This window comes from Leptopilina boulardi, unplaced genomic scaffold (assembly GCF_019393585.1).
Source record: "Leptopilina boulardi isolate dan_hultmark-lab unplaced genomic scaffold, ZJU_Lbou_2.1 LbouV2_229, whole genome shotgun sequence".
Taxonomy (NCBI): domain Eukaryota; kingdom Metazoa; phylum Arthropoda; class Insecta; order Hymenoptera; family Figitidae; genus Leptopilina; species Leptopilina boulardi.
In genome coordinates this window covers 1,550,282-1,564,483 of record NW_026137784.1, presented here as the reverse complement: position 1 = coordinate 1,564,483, position 14,202 = coordinate 1,550,282, and the positions used below count along the sequence as shown (strand labels likewise).

General features: G+C 23.9%; 7 protein-coding genes across 7 annotated transcripts; 4 read left to right on the top strand and 3 right to left on the bottom strand.

Moving 5' to 3' along the window:
• Positions 1-761: 761 nt before the first annotated feature.
• On the top strand, positions 762-1,715 carry LOC127279976 (uncharacterized). The gene is made up of 2 exons (XM_051302640.1): positions 762-1,029; positions 1,161-1,715. The coding sequence occupies exons 1-2, from the start codon at positions 886-888 to the stop codon at positions 1,347-1,349; spliced, it is 333 nt and encodes a 110-aa protein (XP_051158597.1). The 5' UTR covers positions 762-885; the 3' UTR covers positions 1,350-1,715.
• A 79-nt stretch (positions 1,716-1,794) lies between these two features.
• Positions 1,795-5,527, bottom strand: LOC127279975 (dTTP/UTP pyrophosphatase). Its single transcript, XM_051302639.1, has 5 exons — positions 5,379-5,527; positions 2,918-3,070; positions 2,258-2,490; positions 2,038-2,184; positions 1,795-1,965 (listed from the first exon to the last, which is right to left on the bottom strand). The coding sequence occupies exons 2-5, from the start codon at positions 3,008-3,010 to the stop codon at positions 1,833-1,835; spliced, it is 606 nt and encodes a 201-aa protein (XP_051158596.1). The 5' UTR covers positions 3,011-3,070; positions 5,379-5,527; the 3' UTR covers positions 1,795-1,832.
• Positions 3,250-5,634, top strand: LOC127279974 (synaptic vesicle 2-related protein). The gene is made up of 7 exons (XM_051302638.1): positions 3,250-3,583; positions 3,805-3,989; positions 4,074-4,270; positions 4,358-4,421; positions 4,486-4,611; positions 4,675-4,883; positions 4,968-5,634. The coding sequence occupies exons 1-7, from the start codon at positions 3,418-3,420 to the stop codon at positions 5,521-5,523; spliced, it is 1,503 nt and encodes a 500-aa protein (XP_051158595.1). The 5' UTR covers positions 3,250-3,417; the 3' UTR covers positions 5,524-5,634.
• A 90-nt stretch (positions 5,635-5,724) lies between these two features.
• Positions 5,725-7,331, top strand: LOC127279973 (uncharacterized). The gene is made up of 2 exons (XM_051302636.1): positions 5,725-5,829; positions 5,913-7,331. The coding sequence occupies exon 2, from the start codon at positions 5,988-5,990 to the stop codon at positions 7,176-7,178; it is 1,191 nt and encodes a 396-aa protein (XP_051158593.1). The 5' UTR covers positions 5,725-5,829; positions 5,913-5,987; the 3' UTR covers positions 7,179-7,331.
• Positions 7,332-7,831: 500 nt separating this feature from the next.
• LOC127279972 (protein Aster-B-like) lies at positions 7,832-11,530 on the bottom strand. Its single transcript, XM_051302635.1, has 13 exons — positions 11,216-11,530; positions 10,837-11,104; positions 10,575-10,767; positions 10,216-10,496; positions 9,975-10,133; positions 9,750-9,900; positions 9,531-9,689; positions 9,343-9,464; positions 9,092-9,284; positions 8,717-8,953; positions 8,491-8,644; positions 8,296-8,416; positions 7,832-8,221 (listed from the first exon to the last, which is right to left on the bottom strand). Exons 1-13 carry the CDS (start codon positions 11,263-11,265, stop codon positions 8,105-8,107), a joined length of 2,205 nt encoding a protein of 734 aa, XP_051158592.1. The 5' UTR covers positions 11,266-11,530; the 3' UTR covers positions 7,832-8,104.
• A 143-nt stretch (positions 11,531-11,673) lies between these two features.
• Positions 11,674-12,769, top strand: LOC127280057 (uroporphyrinogen-III synthase-like). The gene is made up of 2 exons (XM_051302802.1): positions 11,674-11,941; positions 12,009-12,769. The coding sequence occupies exons 1-2, from the start codon at positions 11,755-11,757 to the stop codon at positions 12,599-12,601; spliced, it is 780 nt and encodes a 259-aa protein (XP_051158759.1). The 5' UTR covers positions 11,674-11,754; the 3' UTR covers positions 12,602-12,769.
• On the bottom strand, positions 12,626-14,102 carry LOC127280056 (protein catecholamines up). Its single transcript, XM_051302801.1, has 3 exons — positions 13,168-14,102; positions 13,030-13,105; positions 12,626-12,962 (listed from the first exon to the last, which is right to left on the bottom strand). Exons 1-3 carry the CDS (start codon positions 13,993-13,995, stop codon positions 12,787-12,789), a joined length of 1,080 nt encoding a protein of 359 aa, XP_051158758.1. The 5' UTR covers positions 13,996-14,102; the 3' UTR covers positions 12,626-12,786.
• Between the last annotated feature and the right edge of the window lie 100 nt (positions 14,103-14,202).

Here is a 14,202-nt window from a genome sequence, read left to right as displayed (position 1 = left end):
TTTCCTTAATATACTTAAGTATATAATAATAATAATAATAATAATAATAATAATAATAATAATAATAATTTTATTATATTTATATCATTATTATAATTATTTTTTAAATAAAATATTCATAATCTATTATTATTATCATCAATATAATATTTATTATTATCATTATTTTCAATAAATTATTATTAAGTATCTATGAATGTATTACATCTATATATTTCAAAAAAATGAATCGAATTTTTTTTGTACTTTTTTCCTCATAAAAAAGTACAAAAAAATTTCGCTAAAGTTTTAAAAAAATATATATCGTCATTTATCATAGACAATTAGTAAATAACAATTTAATGATAATAACAAAAATAAATAATATATTACATAATTAATTAATAAATAATAATAGATTATATATTTTATAAAAATATAATAACAATAATGATATTAATATTATAATAATAATTATTATTATTATTTTTACATACTTAAGTACATTAAGTAAATTAATACTTTTTTTTTATTAAGAAGCAATATAATTAACAAAAAAATTAAATTCAATAGTGAAAATAGTTTTATATTGCTTTATTAACGTTTTCTTATTATTAAGCATTTTATATAAGCGCGCTTTTTTCGACTTGGGTCATTGGCAACTCTGACGAGAACGTCTATTATGTGAAAGAAATTTGTCCACAACCTTAAGATATGTTCACACTTCTCTTAATATTCATGACGAAATGTAACCGCACACTGAGCTTTCTTAAACAATGTGTTAGAAGCTTAATGTTAAGTTGACAAGAATGTCAAAAGCATCAACATTGTAATATTGTTATATTTTTGTTTACTTAAGAGTATCAAAATTTAATTTAAAAACAATTTTTAAAGGAAAAAGTCAAAATGGGCAGTACTGACAGAGCTGTGATAACTGGTTTTATTTGCAGATTGTGTAGTAAAATGAATCGATTTGTAATTCACATATACGGTGAAGAAGGAGAAAGAATGAAACTAGCTGATAAAATTAACGCTTACTTACCAATCACGGTAATTATTGCTTTTGTTATTTAAAAAAAAAAATTATTTTCTACCTTAATTTACCTATTGATAATTATTTTAATTAAATTTTATAATAAGATTGAATTTTGACTATAAATTAAATAAAAATTTACATATAGGTGAATATAAACGATCAGCTGCCAAAAACTGCATGTCTACATTGTATAGAAAGATTAGAAGCACATCACGAGTTAATGGAACAATTTATGGTTGCAAAGCAGAGGCTTAATAAATCAAATTCCTTACCCTCTTCATCAGTGACGAAAACAACTGAAACAAGCACTTCGGCTAGTTCATCTCCATGTTGACGCAATGAATCTTTCTATACATATATATATATATATTTAATTAGCAATAAAAATTAATTGATATAAAGCTAAAGAAAAAAAAAACCAATGCTTTAAATCTTGGCAATTTTTGAATTATTGTACAATCAATTTTTCAAACACTAATCTTTAAATATTATTTTTTTATTTTCTATATATAAATTTTATTTCAAGTATTATTTACTTTAAATTAAACTGAAAGTGTTGATTTTAATTGTATATCAATTTTTAATACATTTTTTTTCTTTTTCAGAGATTGTAAAAAAGAAATAAATAATGTACACACAAACTATATATAATAACTAAATTACACTATATGTTTAATAAATAAAAATTGTAACAAATTTTTGATTTTTTTTCTCTATTTTGAAAATAATTTAAAATATAATATTAAGGATTTGGTGAAAAATAGAATTTTACTTCCTTAAAAATGATTTTATTAAAAATAAATTTTTTTTTTTGTAATTAATCACATAGATTATTTAAATGCTTTATCAATGAATATAAGGGTAAACCCATTACAGTGTAATAGTCACCATTTATTTTTTCAACTAAACAGCCACCAATTCCTTGTATTCCATAGGCTCCAGCTTTGTCTCTTTAGATGAAATAATTTCAAAAATTTTAATAATTTTAATAATTAAAAAAAAAATTAAATTCATAAACTTACAATGGTTCTCCTGTTTTTATGTATGCATTAATTTGATTCTCCGTAAGATTTCCAAATTTAACGTCAGTTGATTCATAAAATGTAATTTCCTTTGTTGGTGTTTTCAAACATACTCCAGTGAATACAGTGTGCACTTTATTATTTAAACTAGAAAAAAAAGGAAATTTATAAGTACGCAAAAATTATTTATATTATATGCGAAATTTAAAAATTATCCCACCAAGATAACATTCTAAATGCATCATTTTCATCTTTTGGTTTTCCAAAAATTAAATCACCGTAACATACAAGTGTATCTGCTCCAATAATTAATTTGGCATCATTTTTTAATCGTTGAAATACCTCCAATACTTTTAATTTGGCCAAATCTTTAATATAATCTCCATGATTATTGTATTTAGATCTTTCTAAATTTTCATTATATTGAGATGGTATTACTTCAACGTTTATGTTCTGAAAATTAATTTTTATAAAACAATAAATAAACACAGAAAATTATAATAGGTATTAAAATAAGCTCCAACGCTTATTATTTTAATCTAATTTTCGCTTATTTTAATCCATTTTGGTATTAATACCAAAAAATAATAATAAAAAATAAAAAAAATAAAATAAAAATAAAAAAAAAAGAAAAAATAATAAAAATATAATAAATCTAATAATATAATTATTATAATATATTATAATTATATTATTATACATTATTATTATTATTATTATTATAATTATTATAATCTGATCTAATAATAATAATAATAATAAATAATAATATAAATAATAATTTTTAATAAAAATAATCGTTGCAGCTTATTTTAATGCCTTTTAATTTTCTGTGAAATAAAAAAAAATTTTTGGTTTTTTTTTTTTAAAAAAAATTTACCAGTTTTTTTATAATTTCTTGACGTCTTGGTGAGCTACTTGCTAAAATTACTCTACCAGCAGAAAGAAAATTAGCCGTCGTTTGTTCAATCATTTTTGATATTCATTGACTCATATTTTAATATATCGCAGCAATATCCCCCAGATTTAAAAACTGAAAAATAATGAAAATTAAATTATTTAAAATGTTTTGCAAAAAAAAAAAAAATTATATTATTTTATTTCTATAATAATTCAAATAAAGAAACAATACGGGCGACATCTAGACTGCCGTTTCAGGAATTATTGGGACCTAATGCCCTGCCTGTAAGGCCCGCATATAGTATACGTCAACAATATATTATAAATTATATATATATGATCGTTTTAAGTAAATATTGTGTTCTATTTTTTTTTTTAGTTATAATCAACAATGTAATTCATTTGAAAAAAAAGGAAATATGATTTATTTTTATCAATAATTAATATACTCCTTATAAGGAGTTTAATATTATTTTTATAATGAATATATCAAATTATTACGATGAGCAAAAAAATTCAAGATCATATCAAGAATTGGAAGAATTTCATGGGCCTGATTTAAATTCAACTCTTTCTACACGTGAATTTAATAATGATGATATGCATAGATCATTGGAACTTAATTCAGCAGTTATTGTATCAGATGGTAAATATTTGTAATAATTTATAATTATTTATAATTTATAATAATTTATAAATTCAATTTTATAAAATAAATGATAATTTATAAATTCCAATTTTATAAAATAAATGATAATTTATAAATTCAATTTTATAAAATAAATGATAATTTATAAATTCCAATTTTATAAAATAAATGATAATTTATAAATTCCAATTTTTATAAAATAAATTATAATTTTACAGATACATTTACAGTTGGACAAGCAATTAATACACTTGGATTTGGAAGTTTTCAAGTAAAATTATCATTAATCACAGGACTTTGTTGGATGGCTGATAGTATGGAAATTACAATTCTCAGTATTTTAAGTCCAATTTTACATTGTGATTGGAAAATAACGAGATATGAACAAGCTCTTATAACAACAGTAATTATTTTATTTTTTTCCAATCAGATAATTTTCTTTTTCGATAGTTATAAATTTTTTTTTTTTTTCTTTCCCTTTATATAGGTAGTTTTTTTGGGTATGGTTCTTAGTTCAACATTTTGGAGTAATTTAAGTGATAGATATGGTCGTAAAAAAACATTAACACTTTGTGGATTATTATTATTTTATTATGGATTTCTCAGTTCATTTGCTCCAAATTTTTTATGGATTCTTCTATTGAGAGGATTAGTTGGTTTTGCCATTGGATGTGTTCCACAGTCGTAAGTTACTTTCGAAAATGAAAAATAATTTTTTTTTCGTTTTTTTCGAAATGAAAATAATTATTTAAATTTTTTTTTTTATTTCAGTGTAACATTGTATGCAGAATTTCTACCTTCTGATCAGAGAGCAAAATGTGTTGTTTTATTGGATGTGAGTTGAATTTCAAAAAAAAAATTTATTAATAATTTATTAAATTTTCTTTTTATCTCCACAGTGTTTTTGGGCGTTAGGAGCATGCTTTGGAATAGTTTTAGCATTAATTGTAATGCCAAATTTTGGATGGCGTTGGCTTCTTGGAATATCAACAATTCCTTTATTTCTTTTTTCTCTTTTCACTCCAGTAAGTATATATAAATATATTTTGTCTGTTCGAAAAAAAAAAAAAATTCTATTCTAATTCCAGTGGCTTCCAGAATCAGTTTATTTTGATTTACTCATTGGTAAAATAGATAATGCATTGTGTACATTAAAACGAGTTGCTCGAGAAAATAATAAACCAATGCCAATTGGTAGACTTGTTTTGGATCGTGTTCAAACAAATAGCAGAAATAAATGGTCCGAATTGCTTAGTAGACAAATGTATAAAACAACAATTTTACTTTGGATTGTTTGGTAAATGTCAAATATATTCTTCTAATTTTTTCTTTTCTATTTTCGAAAAATTGTTTCTTTTACTCAAAAAATCAATTATTTTAGGATGGCAAGTGCATTTTGTTATTATGGCATTGTATTAATAACAACAGAATTACTTAATACAAATTCAGATCGTTGCAATATTAGAGAAAAAAATGAAAATTGTCAAACAAATTGTAATTTATCTGGAAGTGATTATATTGATATATTATGGACAACATTGGCTGAATTTCCTGGGATATTTTCAACAATATTTTTAATTGAAAAAATAGGCAAAAAATTAACAATGGTTATTCAATTATTATTATTTGCAATTGTTGTTTATTTTTTAAGTAGAGCATGTTTACTTAGTCGATTTGTTTTAACTGTGGGACTTTTTTTAAGTAGAGGTTTAATTGCCGGTGTTTTTCAAGCGGCATATGTTTATACACCAGAAATGTATCCAAATTATTTACGTGATAGAGGTGTTAGTACCTGTACAGCAATGGCTCGTTTTGGTGCAATGATTACTCCTTATGTAGCAATTATTTTTATACAATCGTCATCATTAATTGCAATGTCACTATATTGTTTGACAGCTATTTCAGCAGCTATTGCAATTATCGCATTGCCTCGTTGATTATAATAGAATTATCAAACTTTATTAAATTACTATTAACATAGAATATAAAATTTGTAAACAATTTTGTTATTTAAGTAATTTTCAAAATAAATAAAGTAGCGCCACTAACAGTTGAGTATGAACTAATTTTTCGGTGAAAACCTCTCAAATGTGACACTACTGAAAAAAAGGGTATTTTCATTTCGTTGTAAACGCACCTTTTTGTTTTTGTTAACGTCTCAGCCCTGACCGTTTTTTTTTTTTGTAAACAATTATAGTCAACAAAAATAAAAGTGAATTTTGTGTTTGTAAAAAATTTATAAGGTAATGAGAATTGGATATTTTAGAAATATTAACTAACAATTTGGTTTGGAAAGTTTTTTTTACAATAAATTAATTTGTTTCAGATCATTAATAATGTTACTATTGGTATTGTCCAGTTGACCACAAATTATTTTAAGTATTTTAAAATTGTTTGAACAATGAGAAAATATTATCAAGCAATTTTACTTATTGTTGCTGTTATTAGTCTTATTTCACTTCTTTTTTATCAACATGAATATAATAAATTACGAAATGTATTTAATTACTTTGGTAAAGTTGAGCACAAAGATATTGTTGATAATTGCACAAAAATTGACATAAAACAAGAAAAATTGAATTTAGAATTTGATGAACCTTTTTCATCATGGCAACGTTTAAATGATGATTTATTTGTTTATTCATCGTATACAAAAAATAATCGTGAAATAATAACAATTGCTTTTGGTAAATTAAGAAGTAATTTTGATTTTCATTGTAATATTAATATTGAAAGTGAAATTTTATCTGGGAAATTTTCTTATTCTATTTTAAAAAATACAACAGACATTTTAGATAATGAGGAATTTTGTGGTTATCTTTTAAAATGTGAACTTGAAGAAGAAAATAATCCCATTGGTGTTACATATTTTGAAACAACAACAAATAATGATAATATAATTTTACCAATAAAACAATTATCAAAATTTTTAGATGGAAGTGAATATGCATTTTGTATTTCGCCAATTGATAATAAAATTCCATCATTATTGGATGTTACAAATTTTTTAAATACTCATAAATTACTTGGTGTTGAAGATTTTATTATTTATGATTATAATATGCCTATTATAATGGATAAAATATTAAAAAATCAAATGAAAACAAGTTGTACAAAAATTTCATGGAATTTCCCATTTTTTAATATAAGAAAACGTATTATAATGTCATTAATGGAATTAGATTGTCTTTATCGTACATATAATAGAGCAACATATTCAGCACTTTTAACATGGGATGAAAATATTGTACTCAATTATCATTCTAGTCTTCATAATTTAATGATTGACTTTAAAAAAAATAAAATGTTTGGCGATCGTTTCATGTTAAATAGTTCAATATTTTGTAAACAAAACAATAAAACAAGAGCTTCCGCCGTTGGTATAAAAAATCAAAAATCCAATTTAAATAATCGATCATTATATATTTTTAAACCTATCGACATTCTTGATAATGAAAATATCAAAACAATGGAAGTTCTTTCAGATTTAGTTGAAGTGAAACGTTATCAATTATGCATTAATAATGAACAAAAAGGAAAACAAAAAATTGTCAATTTTAGAAAAAGTTTTCGATTTGCCGCAGATATATAAAAAAAAGAACAAATTAAAATTCATGTGTTTAAATATCGACAAAAAAATGAGACTGATGTGTATGCGATTATAATGTACAATGTTTTATATATGTTGAAATTTGACAATAAATAAAAAAATGTATTATTAAATAAAAACTAAATTTTAATAATATTAGTCTATTTTTATTTTGAAATAAAAAGAATGGATTTTATTTAATATGATTTACTGTTCTTATTTAAAACTCCAAAAATTATTGGAACAAGATCTTTTTATTCACAATAAAAATTGACATAAATATAAAAAAATGTTTGATTTCAGATGTTATACAAAAAAAATTATGTGATTCATTTTTGCAATTGAATCATTTTTTTTTTTTTTTTAATAAAACATCGGACTTAAAATTATTAAAAAAATATAACAGTTTCAAAGAAACCGCAAATGGCTAAAAAAAAATTCCAATATTATTTCATTTAACTATTATTACATGCATAATATTTAAAATTCTTATAATAACATTCAATTATTATTTTTACAATTATGTTTGCGTTTTTTACTATAAATAATTAAGTTCTAAAACATTAAAAGTCGAATACTTTTAATAATTATGAATATTATAATAATTAATCTATAATACATATGTATTTTTCTTATTCTAATTATTATTATATACAATTTGTTTTTTTTTTTTTATTTTTACACTTAATACTTTTATCAACTGAAATTTGATATTATTTTTAGTCTTATTTTTTTTGTGAAATATTTGCAATTCGCGGAATGAAAATGGCAAGTTTATAAAATGCAAGTATATTTAAACAAGCTTACTTCCTGTATTTATCGAAAAAAAATTAAGTTCATCAGCACAAAAGTACATTTAATTTGTTACTTGATAGTTTCCAAAAAAAGCTTCTGTCATCTTTAACAAATGCGTGTAAATTAACTTATTGCTACAATTCTCGATTTTCAGAATTTCTTGTTTTAATTCCAGGCTTCAATATTGAGAACATTTTTTCTGTCGCCGTTGGATGCATGCTCATTTGAAGTTCCGTCAGGGACTCTTCGGTCTTTAACGTCGAGATAAGATTAAATAATCTTATATTCTAATTGTTTCACTTAAGGCAGTAATCGAGTCTCTTACCTGTCTTAATAATTGTGCGGCAGTATGGAGAACCCTTTGCCATTTTCTCATTTCAACGTTATGTAAACTTTCTTGCTGTTGCAATAAATTAATCCATTCTTCCTCAGATTTTGGCGTATTCCTGAGATTTGGAAATAATTAAAATTATTTTTTCTCCCGATGTATGATTTCATTTTCAAAAAAAAATAAACCTACTTTAAAATATGCATATCCATGACAGTATAAGTAGCAGCTTCTTCTAATCCCCATAATTTATAGTACAACAGTGCATTGATAACAGTTAAAAATAAAATTGCAAATAAAAGAACCCAACTAAGAATAGAATTTGCATCGCCTCTTAAATCTGTTACTGCAAAAAATAATTATTAATTAATAAAAAAAAAATATAATTTTTTACATTTAATTAAACAAAATAAATTACCTTGACTGTGTGGTAAAACGACGATATTTGATGGATTATTTGACAAAAGATCGGGAGCATGAGCTTGTAATGAGACACCAACATTTGTTGTTCTTCTTCTTCTTCTCGTTTTTCTTTTTAAACCATTTGTTGTTCCTCCGGTAACAGTATTATTTTCCTCACACTCAACACTTATTGCTTTTATTAAACTATTAAAATATTCCTCTAAACCAGCCCAACAATTTTTCTCAATGAATGCTATTAAAAAAAAAAAAAAGTAAAATCAATTTTTAAATTAATCAATGAAATACCAAAATAAAATTTGGTCCAGATTCTAATATTTTTCAAGTTTGGATTATTTTTAATATTTGAAAGAAAAAATGAATTCTTACTTACTTCTTACTATTGCCCAAACATTTTTCTTGTATTTTATTTGAGCGAATACAGTGAGACATGTTTCATTTTCTCCTACACTTGTTAAGCAATAATGAATTTCTACACTAAATGAATCGGCATATGGAATACCAGCATTTGAACTTTCCACATCAATAGAATACAAATGGCCTGGCCTACTACATGGTAGCATGATCTAAAATAAAATTTAGTTAAATATTTGTCAAATAGAAACGGAATTTAGAAATTTTTACCTGATTCTCAGTAACTTGAGATGATCTTGGACCAACTGATTGTGTTAAAGACATTGTTAGTGTAACTGTTCTTATTTTTTGTCCCGATTCTGGATTTTGAGTCCACGCAGAGCGTACTAAATCTATTTGAATTAAATAATATTAGAATAATTCCCTTTTTTATTTTTCAATAAAAACTTATTAAATACCTGTTGTTTTTCTTGCTGAATGAAAGTCTAAAAAGAATTTCGAATTTGTAAATAGAAGAGTGAATAATTGATCTATATGAATGGGCAATGTTGTATTTACAAGTTGTCGACCTTCGTGAGAAGAAGTGCACACTGCATTACAACGAATAGGTAATTTCACTGAAAAAAAAAGCAAATATAAATATTTATTTTCTTTTATTCTAATTAAATGAAACCTACCAGCCTGTTTTTCAACATCACTTTCTGTTGTATCACTAAGATCAGTTGGATCAAGTACTATTTCATTTTTTGATGTTGACTCAAGTTTTAAATGCGTTTCAATATCAAGACTTATCGGTGACTCTGCTTTTTCTGATTTAAATCCCTCTGACTATAATTTGAATAAAGAAAAATTTTAATAAATAACATAATAGCAAAATTAAATGAAAAAAAAACGAAACAAACCTCTGAAAATGAATCAAGTGATAAACGTGTTGATAATTTTTCATCACTCGTTATTGCTTGTGGTGGCGGTGGAATGTAATCTTCATCATCTGAAGTTAAACCTAATTCATTTCCATAGCATGTATGTACAAGTTGCCACATTTCAGCCATACCCATTGGCTAAATTAATTAAAAAAAGAAGAAAAAGAAATTAAAAAGAAATTAAAAAGAAAAATTAAAAATTTAATATCAAAAATTTTACCTCGCCAATTAATGCATTTTGCCAAATACGAAACAACATTAAATATGTTTTATCTCTTGCACCAAATGAAGTTAAAAAATATTTTTCATTATCAGTAGTAAGTGAAATTGCATTTGGAATAACAAGAGCAGTTTTTTCTTTAGTAATTGATGTCACATCTTTCCAATGTAATGATACCAATGTTTCCCACATAAAAATATTCGCATAAAAGCAAATATATTTTTGTGTTACATATAATCTGCCATGAACAAGAATTTCTCTTTGCAATGCGCATGAATAATCTAAAAAAAAACAAAAAAATTAATTAAAAAAACAAAAAATTAATAAAAAAATCAAATAATTTAATTTAAAATACTAACCCACAACAAGTCTCTCTTCATTTGGTATATCTTTAAAAATTCTTTTAAAATCTTCTGAACGCGATTTATAAGTTGGATAAAGAAGATTATACCATGATGATTTTTTTTTACTACGAGTTGAACTTCTTCCTTTGTTTTTACCACTTTGTGTTAAATATTTATCAGTATCATCTGGCGTAAGTTGTTGAACTTTCTGAAATTTAGAAAAATAATAAAAAAAATAAATCTTTAATATAAATTATATAAATTATTAAATTAATACCCGTTTTGATTCTTTTGGTGATATTGAATTTAAATCAATTCGTTCCTTTAAATAATCAAGTTGTATTGATGAAATATGTGGAGTTGATTTAGGTGATAAATTAGGACTTGGAATAATATTTGCATTATCTGATGATATATCATGAAAATTATCTGAATTAATTTCATTTCCATTGCTTCCTGTAGAAATTTGTCCTGACATTGATGATGAATTAATACTACTGATAACATCGTGACTTGATATCAATAAATTTTCCACAGATTTATTCCTTTAGAAAATATAAATAATCTTTAATCCAAATTAGTTAGGTTCATTACAAATTGAATAGTTTTATTAATTTTTCAATAAAAAAAAAATAATTGTATAAAAAGTAACTTACATATTGGAAGGGGAATTTTCTTGTACAAAATTCACTTCAACATTAAACATTGTTATTATACATAATTATAAGAGTTAATTTAATTGTTGAATATTAGTGACGAGTGTCATATATAATCAAAATTAGTGAAATGTAATTTTTTCAACAAAAGAATATCTATTAGTCATTCTAAAATAATTCGAATAAAAATCACTGTAATATAAATGACAAAAAAAAAATATTAAACAAATATATAGTTATTTAAGTATATATTTTTTTTTTATGAATTTTCACTTAACATTTACAACGGTCATAGAATGAGAACAACACAAGCGTTTCCTCACGTTTATTGTTGTTTTTTATTCTAATGGCCTATTCACAATTCGATATGTCTCTTTTTCGCTGTGCATTAATTCGATTTTGTCCAGTTCGTTTTGTAAATGTACCCTAATATATAGTGTTACCTAATAGAGTTTGTATTCAATAATAGGTTATGATTTTGTTAATATATAAAAAGTAAATTTTAATTTATTTGTTAATGTCTTTTAAAACATCTTATAATGTCACAAGGACAATTAAATATAGTTCTTTGTAAAAGTTTTTCTAATGATAATGAAACTATTGATATTTATAGAAAAATTTTTGAAAATGCTGGTTATAATTTTGAATATTTGCCAACAATTTGTTTTTTATTTATCAATCAAAGTGAATTAGAAAAATGTCTTTTTAATTCAAATTCTTATTCAGGTAATATAATATCTTCGTCATTTATAGGTTAGAAAAAAAATTATTTAATAAGAATTTTTAATTACAGGTATGATATTAACAAGTCCTCGTTCAGTGGAAGCTGTTAAATTAATTTTAACAAAAAATCCAAATATTTTAGATAAATGGAAAGAATATCCCATCTATTGTATTGGAACATCGACAGAAAATTTAGTTAAAAAATATTTAAATTTATCAAATTGTTATGGTTCTCATTGTGGTAATTCAGAAAATCTTGCTAAATTTATTATCAATGATTTCAAATTAAAAAAGAAATCATTACTTTATCCTTGTAGTGAAATATCACGTGATACTATTGAAAATTATTTATTAAAAAATGAATATCAAATTGAGAAAATAATTTCATATAAAACAATGCCTTGTGAAACACTTCACAATGATATTGAACGAATATTTAAATTAATACCCGAAATAATTGTATTTTTTAGTCCTTCAATTGTTAATAATTTATTATTAGCTTTAGGTGAAAGAGCAAAAATTTTAAATGAAATAAAAATTATTGCCATTGGTTCAATTACTGAACAATCATTGATAAATTCTGGTTTTACAGTAAATGGAGTTTCTGAAAAACCAGAACCTGAATCATTATTAAAAATAGTTGAGTCAATAAGGCTTAAGTAATCGGAGAAAAAAAAAAATTAGGCGTCTAATTAGAAATTCTATTTATTTAATTTTAAGAAAACTGGTATCTTTATAATTATATCGTTGATTATATTTATATGTATATACAATTGCTTATACAATTTAATAATGTAAGTGAAAAAAAAAATGTTTTAATATAAAAGAAAATTGTTATTTTACTAAAATCATTCATTTTGTGCAATAAGTACCATCATATAAACTCCTAGTAATAAGGCAATTATTTCTTTAACAGATTGCCAAAATTTGGTATCTGATAATAATTCAGGAATAACTGATACCGTTGCTATGTAAATAAAACCACCAGCTGTGAATGGCAAAATCCATAGTGTTGCAAAATCTCCTAAAAAAAAATCAAATATTAATTTTTTGAACCTACAAAAATATTTTTGCGAAATATAAATATTTACCCATTCCTTCCACAAGTAACGAAATATAAGTTCCTAATAAAGCGCCAAGAGCAGTTGGCAATTGTAATAATATTGCCTGTAATTAAATTAAAAAAAATAAAATATCTAAATTAAAAAAAGTGAAAAAAAAATTAATACCTTTTTTTTACTGCAGCCACTTTGTACTAAAATAGCAAAATCTCCTATCTCATGAGGCACTTCATGCAATAATATTGTAAATGTAGTGACATATCCAATACTTTCTCCAGCTAAATAACTAGCACCAATAGCCAAACCATCAGTAAAATTATGTAAAAAATCAGCTGCTAAATTTAAATATCCCGAGATACTTATATCAGTAGTATTATTATGTGAATGATTGTGTCCAGAGTCGCCTTTCAATATTCTCACTAATTTTTCAACAATTAAAAATGTCACAATTCCTAATAAAACACATAATCCAACAGTCATATCGTGACCATGCTCTTCATGATCACCATGATCATGATTATGAACATGTGAATGTGATTCTTCATTATTGTCCAAACCATGTGAATGTGGTACCAATGCATGTGGTATTAAATGTAAAAATGCATCACCAAGTAAACCACCAGATGCAAAACTAAGAAGAATTTTTAAAAAAGGTTGTCGCTCTTGACTATTATCTATTGGTAAGACAAAAAGTAAAAGAAATGGCGCCAATGAAATAAGTAAAGTTGAACCCATAGCACGTACAAATATATCACTGGCATCAGACTGCTTTGAATCTTCAACATGTTTATGATGCGCTGAATTTATTTGTTCAGCAAATTCTTCATTTGCTTGCTTTGAATATTTAAAACTTGGTGGTTCATGATCATGTTCATGTTCATGAGAATGTTCGTGTGCATTACACAATATGGGTATCACTATACAACTTAATAAAAATATAAATAATATTTTTGACAAATTACCGAAAAATAGATTTCTACCACAAGTACGTAACATTGTAAATAAATTCAAATTTATACTTCTATATATACTTATTTTCTCATTGTTAATAAAACGTGCCGCGTTGACAGTAGATAAACTAAACTATGAATACGTGTAACCTAGATGTGACAGATCGGAGTTTGGATGCTGAGACTAAAGGTGTTTTTACAAGTATCGATTTTAAATTTTCCCGGGACATTTTTCAAGGTCGTACTTAATCGT

Coding starts and splice junctions, on each gene's coding strand:
- LOC127280056 (XM_051302801.1), bottom strand. CDS start 13,995: ATGTTACGTACTTGTGGTAGAAATCTATTTTTCGGTAATTTGTCAAAA. Junction 13,106..13,167: donor GTGGCTGCAGTAAAAAAAAG/GTATTAATTTTT, acceptor ATTTAATTACAG/GCAATATTATTACAATTGCC. Junction 12,963..13,029: donor GTTACTTGTGGAAGGAATGG/GTAAATATTTAT, acceptor ATTTTTTTTTAG/GAGATTTTGCAACACTATGG.
- LOC127279974 (XM_051302638.1), top strand. CDS start 3,418: ATGAATATATCAAATTATTACGATGAGCAAAAAAATTCAAGATCATAT. Junction 4,271..4,357: donor ATTGGATGTGTTCCACAGTC/GTAAGTTACTTT, acceptor TTTTTATTTCAG/TGTAACATTGTATGCAGAAT. Junction 4,422..4,485: donor AATGTGTTGTTTTATTGGAT/GTGAGTTGAATT, acceptor TTATCTCCACAG/TGTTTTTGGGCGTTAGGAGC.
- LOC127279976 (XM_051302640.1), top strand. CDS start 886: ATGGGCAGTACTGACAGAGCTGTGATAACTGGTTTTATTTGCAGATTG. Junction 1,030..1,160: donor ACGCTTACTTACCAATCACG/GTAATTATTGCT, acceptor ATTTACATATAG/GTGAATATAAACGATCAGCT.
- LOC127280057 (XM_051302802.1), top strand. CDS start 11,755: ATGTCACAAGGACAATTAAATATAGTTCTTTGTAAAAGTTTTTCTAAT. Junction 11,942..12,008: donor TAATTCAAATTCTTATTCAG/GTAATATAATAT, acceptor TTTTAATTACAG/GTATGATATTAACAAGTCCT.
- LOC127279972 (XM_051302635.1), bottom strand. CDS start 11,265: ATGTTTAATGTTGAAGTGAATTTTGTACAAGAAAATTCCCCTTCCAAT. Junction 10,497..10,574: donor TGAAGAGAGACTTGTTGTGG/GTTAGTATTTTA, acceptor GTTTTTTTTTAG/ATTATTCATGCGCATTGCAA. Junction 9,901..9,974: donor CACTTGATTCATTTTCAGAG/GTTTGTTTCGTT, acceptor TTCAAATTATAG/TCAGAGGGATTTAAATCAGA.
- LOC127279973 (XM_051302636.1), top strand. CDS start 5,988: ATGAGAAAATATTATCAAGCAATTTTACTTATTGTTGCTGTTATTAGT.
- LOC127279975 (XM_051302639.1), bottom strand. CDS start 3,010: ATGATTGAACAAACGACGGCTAATTTTCTTTCTGCTGGTAGAGTAATT. Junction 2,491..2,917: donor AAGAAATTATAAAAAAACTG/GTAAATTTTTTT, acceptor ATTAATTTTCAG/AACATAAACGTTGAAGTAAT. Junction 1,966..2,037: donor ATAAAAACAGGAGAACCATT/GTAAGTTTATGA, acceptor TTTCATCTAAAG/AGACAAAGCTGGAGCCTATG.